Source organism: Mustela nigripes, chromosome 13 (genome assembly GCF_022355385.1).
Source record: "Mustela nigripes isolate SB6536 chromosome 13, MUSNIG.SB6536, whole genome shotgun sequence".
NCBI lineage: Eukaryota > Metazoa > Chordata > Mammalia > Carnivora > Mustelidae > Mustela > Mustela nigripes.
In genome coordinates this window covers 128,052,785-128,065,894 of record NC_081569.1, presented here as the reverse complement: position 1 = coordinate 128,065,894, position 13,110 = coordinate 128,052,785, and the positions used below count along the sequence as shown (strand labels likewise).

At 39.9% G+C, this 13,110-nt stretch overlaps 1 protein-coding gene across 1 annotated transcript in view; it reads right to left on the bottom strand.

Moving 5' to 3' along the window:
- SPTLC2 (serine palmitoyltransferase long chain base subunit 2) overlaps positions 1-13,110 on the bottom strand; it is a 110,010-nt gene that overhangs the window by 79,209 nt on the left and 17,691 nt on the right. Inside the window, exon 2 of the mRNA XM_059373640.1 lies at positions 4,107-4,301. Within this exon, the coding sequence (XP_059229623.1) occupies positions 4,107-4,301 (195 nt within the window). The remainder of the gene's footprint in view (positions 1-4,106; positions 4,302-13,110) is intronic.

Sequence of the window (13,110 nt, the reverse complement as noted above, 5' to 3'; positions counted from 1 at the left end):
ATTAGTAGTTAAGTTTCAGAGGAGTCAAAAGTTACAAATTTCCAACAGCATGGGGGAAGGGTCAGCACCCCTAACCTCCACATTTCTCAAGATCAACTGTAATGCTAAAAACAACTAAATTATATACATTTTAAACAGGCGACCTTTATGGTATATAAATTATATCTCAATGGAGCTCTTAAAAAAAAAGAGAGGATTCCATCCACACAGATAGAACAATGGCAAGAAGAGCTCTTTGTAAATCCCCAGAAATAAAAAAGACAAGCCAAATGATAATCCACCAGCTTAATATGTCAAGTAACTGTACTACATTAATAGTTTTTCCAAACTGCCAGAATATTGTCAGTAGACTGCTTTCTAAAAAGGAGGTCAAGGATAAAATCCTTCCAGGAATTCCTGTTAATATATTTCAATCAATTTCCCTCTTTTGTATCTTAAAAATTAAACATATCAGGGGGTAAATATATAATGTCCCTTCCCAATGTCCTGTCCCTCCGGTTTCTGAATATGTGGTCATGAACAAACTGTAGAGGCAAAATGTTAGGTTTAGTAAGCATGTGGTAATTACCTGCCACAATTTGCTTCTTAGACTAGGTATTTCCTACCTAGATACTAAAACATTTAAAATTCAACCTTTTGCTTTATCGAATCACACAGATTAGATTTGGAGTGCTAGTTTCACCTCACATAAAAAAGAAACAGACCAGAGACTGGGAAAAACAACATTCTAATCCAAAACAACACTAATAACAGAGATCAAGTAGTAAAGAATTCAAAGAATTTTTTGTAATTTATATAGAACAAATGCAGGTTAACTCATCTTCATTTTTTAAATTTAAATTTTTTCTTTTGTTAACTTATGTATATATTTTTTTGAGATTTTATTTATTTTTTATTCGAGAGAGAGAAAGTAAGAAAAAGCATGAGTTGGGGGAGGGGCAGAGGGAGGGGAAGAGAGAGAGAGAGAAGCAGACTCCGGGTGGAGCAAGGAGCCTGATACAGGGCTGAGGCTCCATCTCAGGACCCCAGGACCAAGATAAGGCAGCTGCTTAACCAACTGAATGACCCAGGAGCCCCTAACTTATCTTTAGAGTGGGACCATGGGACTCAGTTATACCCAAAGCAACATATGAAGAACCAGCATAGTTAGTTAAAATAGACTCTCTTTTACAACGGAATGAGGAAGAAAGTAAGGATGTAGTTATAAATACCATTCACTCAGTGAAATGAGGAAGTGGCAACATTATATTTGCATTTTATGATCCAACCAAGCACTTTCCCTAATCTCTTCTAGTGTAACACTTTGAAATTTGCATATCCCTCTCACTACATCTAATCCAGAATCAGAAAACAAACATGCTGTACCATAAGGCTGAATGATCTTCCTTACGTCCAAAAGCTGAATTTTTGTAAGAAAATGGCGAATTCAGCTGGTTTAACTGTTAATGTTATCTACTGTGAAAATCCCATTGAAATGAATTTGAATAAATTAGCATAGTCCTTCAAATTGCAAATGTCCCCCCCCCCCACTGCCCCACATAGTTCCTCCTATTACTTCTTCCTCCAAGAATTATTTCCTGATTAACTCAATGCTACTCAGTTATTTTTTTGTTCTATATCTACATACAATTCAAACACTACTTATCTGTATAGGGCTTTACAAAGACCTGCTGGATTGGAAGAGTTTGTTTTCTCAACAAAATCAGAAACTACCAAAGAATGAAATCTATGTGTTCTAATACTTTAATACCAAGGTCAAGCATACACAGGCCACCATAATACTCAGGAGCCAATTCACCCTCTGGCACATGAGACAAGTTCCAAACATCATGTACTCTTTCACAAAGTAATCTGGATGCAACTCCATTGTTTCATTCATTCTTCATCACACTTTGACAAAATACCAGCTGTGCAAACTCTCCTGTCATACCCCTGTTCAAAAACCACCCAGATTCCTCACTGCCTACCAAAGTTCACTTGACATTCACAACCCAATCCCTCATACATCCACATTCCAAGTTCTCCCAAACATCCTTCATGCCTGTGCCTACTCCATTCCCTCAGCCAGGACCACTCTCCCCATCAGTCAGCACCCCTGACCTCCACCTTCCCATGTTACTTAGCAGATCTCTACAGGGTGCCCACAGTAGGAGAGGCCCCTGTAAAGGGTTTTTTTGAATATGGGAATAAAACTTCAGCTCCCATTCGTCACAACCACCAACAACTCAGTCTGATAGGAAGGTACCAGGCTGTAAATAAGTGACTGAAATACCGGACAAGCCCGTAAGTACATAAGAAGCTCTAACCCATAGCCAGCAGGCCCCACCTGAGCCACGTACAAAATCAACATACTGGCCAAGCACTCTAGCCCTAAAGTCTATCTGGGATGTACAGAGGCAGAAAAAAAGAAGAATCAAAAAATTTAAGAATGTGTTCTGGTTTTCAATGATCAAAACTAGTTTGGCCTACTGGACCAAACTCTGAATACAGGGCTTTGCTCGCATTAGGTATTCAAGAAATACCTTTTTCATGAAATGAATCTGTAGGCATTTCAGGGCAATGAGGAGGAGGACCAGCTCGTGGTGCTGAAGCTAGGAATGGTGCAGAATGGCTGAAATGAGAGGAAAGAAAGCCTGGCTCCTGGGCTCTCCCAGGACCAGCCAGAATCTTCAATCCCCATACTGACAGGTTTTGATCCTTTCTTTCCCCATGTTTCTAGATGCTCCCTTGCCCTTCCCCCACAGGACCACCACCCCTTCCCAGTATCTAATGGCTCCTATCTCAATGGTGACCTTGCTGCCACCATATCTACCTCTCTCTTCTAATACCCACAAAAATTGAGAAGTATGATGACCAAAAAAATCTAACTTCAGAAGCCCTTCTCTAATCTAGTATATTCTTTGGGCTAGAGGACAACCTCTCCATACTTCACATGCCAAGAACAAACAGTTTGTTTTTAGAAAAACCGGCATTTCACTCTAATTTTATTTATCTTTGAGAATAGGCAATACCTGTAGCCTGTGCAGAACTCTAGAGGTACGAAGGAGTATATGGAGGAAAGCGAAGTGAGATCTTCCCCTCAGAGACAATCAATATCATCTCTATTTACAATTACTAAAACAAGATTGCCTTTTTTGTTTTTTTAACCGTGAACAGAGTAGCTCAGCCACATTCTGTTTTTAGGCTTGTTTGGGGAAAAGAGCTATCTGTGAGCCAAACACCTACGTATAATGTGTCTATGAGAAAACACATCATGAGTCCTCCAGAACTTCTTTGTCTTCTTAGAAGATTGGAGATACAACTTGGGATACAGCACAATACCATCAACATAAAGAACATGGCTTTTGGCATTTTACAGACCCATGTCTATGTACCAGCTCTGACACTAAGCAACTCAGGAAATGTTAAATTTTTAACTTGTGAATTTTAGCTTTCTCACTCAGCAAACAGGAATCAATTCTTGTGATCATTAAATTAGATCTGTTAAATGTGGAGTGCCTAGGTGGATCAGTCGGTTGAGCATCCAACTCTTGGTTTTCACTCATGTCAGGATCTCAGAGTCCAGGGTTGAGCCCAGCCCAGCAACCTGCTCAACGCCCTGCAGGGAGTCTGCTTGAGATTCTCTCCCTCTGCCCCTCCCCAACCAGCACGTACGCACGTGTACTCTCAAATAAATAAACCTTTAAAAAATAAAAAAAGAAATATGTCAAATGCTTTGATTTCTCCATGCCTTAACTTGGTTTTCCACTTTCTTTGTGAAATACTTTCATTTAACTGCATGTAGAATATTTTTATTTTAATGTGTATACAAATTTCCATTTTTTTTTTTTAAAGATTTTATTTATTTATTTGACAGAGAGAGAGAAAGCACACACACAAGCAGGGAGAGCAGCAGAGGAAGAGGGAGAAGCAGGCTCCTGCTGAGAGGGAGCCCAGAATGGGGCTCAATCCCAGGACCCCAGGACCATGACTTGAGCAGATGGTAGAGGCTTTACCCACTGAGCCACCCAGGTGCCCCACATGTATCAAAATTTCTAAAGAAAAAAATGAGCGAGAATACTAGGATGTCTATAAAAGGTTTCCATACAAAGACTTTTAACAATTACCTGTTGTTCTTTTCTTTCTGTTGCATGATGACACTTTTCAATTCTCCAATGCCTCAAGAAATCTCGAAGATATCCAAAGAGAGTGAGTACACCATATCCCACATAAGTAAGCACAGCAACCAGCATTGGTGTTTCTTCAAAAGCTTCATTAAATGGTCTTTTGTAAAGTCCTCCATTTTGTGTAACATGATGGATCTAAAACAGAGGTTAAAGACATTTATTTCGATCCCAAGAAAAAGATTACCACCTAAAATCTAATTCCTTACAGATTTGCATAACTTCAGAATTCTCTAATAGTCAAAAAATCCAGTAAGACCTAGCAGGGCATAATTTTTTTCAACAAAAATATTATATGTTATATATACTTTAGATAAACAACAAAGAAAAAATAAAACAGAGAAGTAACTGCCTAAGAACAATGCTTAACACTCATTTCTATCATTATTTGATTTTTTAGCTAGATCTTAAAATACTCTGGTTGGATTGTGTAAAATTTCCTTTGTTCTAATAAAGCAGATAAAAAAACGAATCAACAAAGAAAAAGCCTATCCTCAAAAATAGCATTTTAGCTTACAAATGAAGTATTCAAAGTAAATCAGTCCCAAAGCAAACTAAAATATTTATGTTTTCCTGCTATATGGTCTTTTTTCCCCCCTGCTCAGTAAGTCTTAAAGCCACCAGCTGTTGTATTCCAAATAAGGGCCAGCACTAGGCCTCTGTAAAAACCCACGGTTTATTAACAGCTTTTGTTGAGGTAATGCAAATAAAGTATGCACAAAAGAAAAATGCTTATATAAGAGTATTTAGTGCTGTACAGAAGTAGAAAGTGGAATGCGACACAAGGGGAAAAACAGTTAAGAACGATCAATAACTGGGGGATTTGGGGGGCTCAGTAGGTTAAGCCTCTGCCTTCCACTCAGGTCACAATCTCAGGGTCCTGGGATCCAGTTGAGTGTCAGGCTCCCTTCTCAATGGGGAGCCTGCTTCCCCCCCTCTCTCTGCCTGTCTCTTTGTCTCTACTTGTGATCTCTCTTCTCTCTCTCTCTCTGTCAAATAAATAAGTAGAATCTTAAAAAAAAAAAAAAAAAGTTTCTGTCCCCCTTCAGCTTGACCAAAGTATCCATTTCCACTTTAAGATTATCCCTGGTTTCATCCTTTGGGATACTTGAATTTTAATACAGATACCAAGCTATTGCACTTTTGATCTCAGAGCTCAAAGCTTTTTACACTTTGGCCAATCTTAATGGAAATCTTTTATGGAAAAATCTCATCAGAGACGTCTGTGCGTTAACTTTAACCTTAAGTTTGAAACAGCCAACCGCAGTAAGGATGCTCATTCACTATTCAACAGGAACATATTTTCAACTGCACACTGTGCTAGAGTTACGAAAAACCCCTATTTTTATGAAAGAATAAAAGATTCTTTCTTGGCCTCTCAGGCAACTTGATCCATGGATTAAATATATTTTAGAATATTATATCCCAATAATATTCTTTTGGGAAAGCTACCTGTATGCTGCAAGTTAGAACAGCTGGAAAAGAAACAGTTGTTCTAGACAAGGGAAAGGCCTTTTAGAAAGGCATGATACTTGGAATCTGATGGCACTGCTTCAGTTGCATGGCCTAAAGAACTTCGGAAAACCATATGTAAAACTGATATGCATCTTCATCAATCTCTTCCTCAAAGAGGTGGAAGTCTGTGTCAATGTTTACTACTTAAACTTTTATGCAGGAACAAGGTTGCAATGTATTTAGAACAGAATAGCTAGAAGCAAGCCAGTAACTGAAGAGATTGTTTAAAAATTAATACAGCATATAAATAAGTTATTAAGCTGGACAAAGCAAATCAAAAATACTTAAGACACAACAAAAATAATATTCTTTTTTTTTAAGGCTTTATTTATTTATTTGATGGACAGAGATCACAAGTAGGCAGAGAGGCAGGTAGAGAAAGAGAGGGAAGCAGGCTCCCCGCTGAGCAGAGAGCCCAATGCAGGGCTGGATCCCAGGACCCTGGGGGTCATGACTTGAGCTGAAGGCAGAGGCTTTAACCCACTGAGTCACTCATGTGCCCCCCAAAATAATATTCTGATTATCTCTTTAAAAAACTGTATCTAGGAACACCTGGGTGGCTCAGGCAGTTAATCATCTACCTTCAGCTCAGGTCGTGATCCCAGGGTCCTGGGATCAAGTCCCCTGTCAGGCTCCTTGCTCAGGAGGGACCCTGCTTCTCCCTCTGCCTGCTGCTCCCCCTGCTTGTACTCTCTGACAAATAAATAAAATCTTAAAAGAAAAAAAAAGTATATAAAAGAACACTGTATTTAATACCAGTACCCAACTCTCCTTATCTCTGGAACTGTTTTCTCTCAATAGAACATACTAGTAAAAAGTAAGGCAATTTTCAGAGCTCCTAAGTCTCTAACAAATGTTTGACAGATTGTCTGTCAGGAATGCTGTGGGTGGATCTCTTTAAAAGATATCGCCTTGATCTGAGACACACCCAAACCAGCACCACCATGTACATTCATGCAGTTGGCTGGACTGTCTAGGAAGAAGGAAGTTAAATCATGAGTTTGCTTTTACATACTGTGATTCTATCACAGTGCTACTTTAAATTAACTGCATTTTAAGGAACTGAGATTCAGCTATTAAATAACTTTTAGAAAACAGTCAGTCAAAACACAGTTCACTCTGATCATTCAGGGTGAGAATGTGCAGGCCAAGTGATATGCAAACCTCTGAAAGTTGACAGAATCTTAGAAATTAGAGAAAAAAATCACCTGCTCTTCAATTACTGATGCCAAATTTTATTTTATTTATTTTTTTTATAAAGTTTTTTTTTTTTTAAAGATTTTATTTATTTATTTGACAGAGAGAAATCACAAGTAGATGGAGAGGCAGGCAGAGAGAGAGAGAGGGAAGCAGGCTCTCTGCTGAGCAGAGAGCCCGATGCGGGACTCGATCCCAGGACTCTGAGATCATGACCTGAGCCGAAGGCAGCGGCTTAACCCACTGAGCCACCCAGGCGCCCCCAAATTTTATTTTTGACATGACTGAAATACAGTAGTATTACTACATCTGAAACTAATGATGTACTATACGCCGGCTAATTGAATTTAAATAAAAAATGGGGGGGAAAAGGTAGTATTACCACCATCTTACACATGTATCATGTTCCATAAGGGAAAGCACCAGGCTTATTTTGCTCATTATGGCACATCGCACTCAGGAGAGTATGTATTAAGTGCTAACAAACAGTAAGCACTCAGCAATGGTTCCTTTTAGTACTATCAATATTAGAGAAAGTGGCACCTTACAGGAACTCAATAAGCATTTGTTGAATGAATGAAAATACACATTATGCTTTTTGCTCTTTCAACAGTAAGTACCAGAGGGCTTTAAACAAGTTACAGTAATTACACAATTCGTATTAGGACCTTTCCAGATCCCACATCTAATACCTTAGTCTCAACTACATTGCAGGTCAAATTCACACTGAACAAAACATGGGCTACAAACTCTTCCAGGGTATTTTATATTCTGGATTCACTAAGCAAGAGGGCTCTCAAGAGGCCTTTCATTCATTCTAACGAGAATTATACTGTCAACAAGACAAAAAAAAAAAAAAAAAATTAGCTTATTACTCCCTCCAGGGGTTAAAAAAAAAAAGTTGCCAGTCTGCTCACATTAAACAGGTAAGAGTGTAACAATGGTAGTATTATTAATCAAGGGAGATTTAAGGACTCCAAAGAAAACCAAGATATGTTTGCTTGAAAAGTAACATATTTTTTTCAATAAAAAGCAAAAGAAAAAAAGACCAAGGAAGAAATTTTTTTTCGGTCAAAATCATAAGCACATTATCATAAAATACATTACAAGAAGAGGAGAGGGGGAAACAAACAAACAAACCAATAACCCATTTTGTTCACATGCCTGAAGGCCATCAATTATACTCATTAAACAGCTGAAAAAAGACTCTTAACCAAAGCAGTAATGGAAAGGTATAATCAAGATAAACCATAAACAATATACATGCACTAAAATCACCTGGAAAGAGACACAGAAATTGGAGTGGGGAGTGGGATAGAGGCAGAACGCCTACTTCCTATTTAAAAACCTCTGAACCAATCTGATTTTTCATTTTAACAGAGTACACATTACTGAATTTTCATAAGAAATGTTTAAACTGAGGGAGCCCGGGTGGCTCAGTTGGTTAAGCAACTGCCTTCAACTTGGGTCATGGCTCCCAGCTCCATGGGGAGTCTGCTTCTCCCTCTGACCTTCTTCCCTCTAATGCTCTCTCTTTCTCTCTCTCAAATAAATAAATAGATCTTTTAAAAAAGTTATTTAAAAAATGTTTAAACAATTTTCTCACTGATTTTATTCACTTTTGGGCTAAAACAGAGTTAATAAAAGCAACATATGCCTCTCATGATAACCTTAGGTCTCTATCTACAGCCTCTCCAGAGAATTCTCATCTACCTGCTAGATCTCAAACAGACTGTAAACGTTGGTAAGTATCACAAATCTCCATGTCAATTCCAAATTTTCCCCAGAACTCCAAATGTACATTTCCACCTGCCACCTGTAAGTTCCACTTGGACATCCCAACTCAACAGTCTAAAGCTGAACTTCTCTCACCATCTTCACTCCTCCCTCAACTGAAATCAGATTATCCTCCTCTATCAGCCACCTGGCCGGTAGCATCACCACCCAGTCCACCCAGTCTCCCAAGTTTGGAGTCATCTTTAGCTCCACCTCATTTTCAGACTTCATTCTAGAACCAGTAATGAATTTTTGTGCCTTAGTTCAAGACCTTCTTGTGGGACACCAGGGAATTTCAAGGAGGCTGGAAATGTTCTACATCTTGAGAGAGGTACTGGAGACACTGTACACACATGGGTAAAAAGTCATGGAGCAGGATATATTTTACGCACTTACCTGAATGTATGTTATCCTCAGTTTAAAAAACAAACAAACAAACAAACAAACAAACAAAAAACCCCTCAGTGTCTCTTTCTTCGTTGAACCACTGCAATACCCTCCTTTTCTTGTCTGGTCTCCCTGCCACGGAGACCCTCTCCACATCCCAATTATCCTTCCAGTCACACCAAACTTCCTGCCAGAGTCTTCCCAACAAGAATCCACCCCTAGATAAGGAGCGCAAATCTCCTAATGGAAATAAAGCAATAATAAATAATGTTCACTGTGAAAAGTCAAGAGGCAGTAAAATAGGCATTTTAAAATGTGGAGGTAAACACAGGAGATGAAAAAAAGAGAAGAGAGCAGACGACTGTGGCATATTTCATAACAAGCTTTGTGGAACTCTCTGATGCTTGAAACCACGTGCTACAGGCTATTAGGAATTCTTAGATCCTACAGGACTGGACCACAGAGCCAGAAATTGTGCTATTTTCAAGACAAGAAAAGAATAATTCCAAAGACAGTTTAAAGATCATCAGGGTACCCTTCTCAGTTTCAAAGGTGGGGCAACCATCACTTCAGATAGAATCAATAGGTAAGTGCCTTGGAAAGGAAGCCTGAAGCATAGGGGGTAGAGGTGAGTGACCCCAATCCCAATGGGTCCAGAAGGCATAGAATCAAACCAAAGAGGATTAAACTTGGTCCTTAAGATCTCGTGGAATTTGCCTTACTAAATTTTGGACGTGGTTGGGACCCATCACCCCTTTCTTCCTTCTGATTTCTCTCTTTTGGAATGGGAATGTCGATCCTCTGCCTGTCCCACCACCGTATTTTTGAAGCACATAACTTATATGCTTCAAGAGCTCACAGACGGAGAGGAACTGTCTTAGGATAAGTTGTATTTCGCGTTTCACTCATATCACATGATTTGGACTACGGACCTTAAAGCTGATGCTGGAATGAGTTAAGACTCTTGAGGTTGCTGGGACAGAACGAATGTATCTTGCAGGCAGGAATGTGATTTTAGAGGGATCACGGGCAGAATGTTACAAGCTGAATGTTTGTCTCCCCCTCTGCTACCTCATTCATATATTGAAGCTCCAGTGTGATGCCATTTCAAAATAGGGCCTTTGGGAGGCAATGAGGGTTACATTAGGTCATGAGGGTTAGCCTCATAATGTAATTAGTGCCCTTATAAGGAAGGCAGAGATCTCCACTGAAGAATGGCCCCATGAACACACTATGAGAAAGCTATCTGCAGGTCAGGAAGAATGCCTCACCAAGAACTCAGTCTGCCAGCAACCTGATCTTGGATTTCCTGAACCGTGACAAACATCTGTTCTTTAAGCAACCTCATCTGTGGTATTTCGTTAGAGCAGCCCAAGCTGCCTAACACAAAGGTAAAGGGAGAGAATGTATACAGCCTACTCCCAACTGGTTCAGGAAAAAGTAATTGTGTGGTGTGGTATCGTGTGTGCACAGAGAGAGAACGATGGAGAATTTTCTGCCTGAACCATTTGAGGCAGGTGCAGTTATGATGTACGTTTATACATTAGTGTGTCTCTCTTAAAAACAAAGATATTCTCTTACATAACTACAGAACAATTTTCAAAATCAGGAAACCAATAGATACTAATTAATATCTAGTCTATAGACTTCAGTTAAATTTTGCCAATGGTCCTAAAATGTCTTCGTAGAAAAAAAAAAAGTCCTAGATCATGTGTTACATTCTATCTCTCTAGTTTCAGAACAGAGAAAAAGGTAAGGTTTGATTAGACTGTACACTGATGTATAACGAATGATCCTAAGCAGAAGTTTCGAGAATCCCATGAAAGAACATAGGGTAACTATGTAATGATGCAAAAATGGGGAAATAAATAGTGGGAAACAAAAGCATGCACTTCTGATATGAACAAATAGATATATTCCTGCTGAATGTGACAAGAGTATGACAGAACCCAGCCACCTGGCAGATAGTTTGGAACATTAAAAAAAAAAAATTAACATCCAATATGAACACCCGTTATTCTTTGGCAATCAAAGGACTGCCACCATGCCTTTTCTGCTAAACAAACCCCATTCACTTCCAGTAGTATGTTCTGTTGTTCCTTAAAATTAGTTCTGCTGAAATGGCCCTTCCTTGGAATTTTACTGAAATGTACTAGCCTCTCCCTACTGCATACCATACATGCTGAAGACAATAGTCTGGAACTTTGTACCAGTCACACGAGGATTCACACTCTGAACACATATTTCCAGAAGTGTCCTCGGTTTTCCACAGGCAACCTTTGAAATTAGGGAGTCCACATTTTTTCTTGCAAATGAATTCCCTACTTTTGGTCAGTAAGTATCTTCTGCGGATTGGCTGGAAGTGCTTCCAAAGCTCGCTGGGAAACAAACGTGTTTTGACGTTATGTGATTTTCCTCTTTGAAAACTCAGAAACGGAGACAGCCACGTGTGCGCGCCCTGGCACATTTTCAGCTCAGTGGCACCCCGTGCACTTGGGCAGCAAGGCTGTGCCCCGGAATCACCGCTCTCCCCTGCCACTACATCTCCTCTGGAGCACCTTCTGACCTCCAGATAAGCATCGTGGTGCAACAGGGGATGCCACGGTCCGGAGATGGGAGTACCAGGGCAGCTGGTACATCCGGAGATGTGAGTACCAGTACCAGATGGGAGTACCAGATTCTGCTCCTGGGTCCGAACATTCTTCCGCCTCTGACCTGTTCTATAACTCCATGCCCTCCATGTAGTTCTGGAGTGGACAGCGCCTGAGGGACTACATGGTTCACATCACTTTCGCTTCTCTGCGGATGGTCTCTGATACATGGGGGTAGGCCCCTGGTGGCCACATCTGTGCAGCAGGACTGTTTTCCTGGGTCCTAACTGACTGGCATGGGGGTAAGCACCTATGCCAAAATGAACCTAACAACCCTCTCTCACGGGATTTAGATTTCAATAGGTTAAGAGAGTGAAGGGCACTAGACCTCCAACATCCTCAAGAAAAGGTCTGTAAACTCCTGCTACTGAAGTCCCGGGTGCTGTGCTATTTCCTGCCTGACTTTTCTGAATTATTCGTCAGTTCTACCCAACTACTCCCTCCTTTTGTTTATTTTTTGCATGCCTATCATTCTTGTAATAAATCACCTTTTGGTTTAGATAGGGTCAGTTTCTGTTGCTATCAACTGAAAAAAATTACATGGTATTGAAGGACATGAGATTCTCATTGCTTGCTCTAACTAAACTGTTTCCAGGTTCCCATTAATACACATGAATACAGACCAAAAAAGGAAAACAAAAAATCTGAACTAGTATTTTTTAAAAGGGCAACAGAAAACCACAGATCAAAATGCCAAAACACGTTTGTTATCCAGCGAGCTTTAGAAGCACTTTTCAGCCTACTCCACAGAAGATACTAATTGACCAGAAGTAGGAAATGTATCCTGACTACAAGAAAAAATGTGGACTCCCTACTTTTCAGAAGTTGCCTATGGAAAAAAGAGGACACTTCTGGAAATATGTATTCAGAGTGTGGAAATTCAGACAATATCTGTCTGCTAACTTTGCCTAACTACAGAAAACATGCTCATAACCATTAAACAAGACTCTTTCATGGTTGAAAAATCATAAACCAAAGGGGATATGTTAGATTATTTAGTACAAGAGCTTAAGAAAATTGACTGTTTAGGAAAAAAACTCTGGTTAGAGCTTCTCCTCACACCATACTATGACAAAGACGGCTAACTGGCTCCCTACGGACATCCTCCCTATATCCCCTTTAGTAATAGAACGTCAGTTTTAGCTGGGTCCATGGACACCCGGCTTACAGTCTACATCTCCCGATCTCTCCGGCGGCTGCATAGCCACGTGATGAAATTCTGGCCAAAGAGGAAATGAACAGAAGGGACAGGTACCAGAGCCGGATTACAGCCTGAAAACAGCAATTGCTCTCCTTCCACTTCTCTCTCCCGGTGGCTTGCAATGGAGATGGGTTGAGACTGAGATGTGAATAAAAACATCCTAAAAGATTACGGAACAACAAAGAGGATAAGATAGCTCATAATCTACCTACCAAGTGCA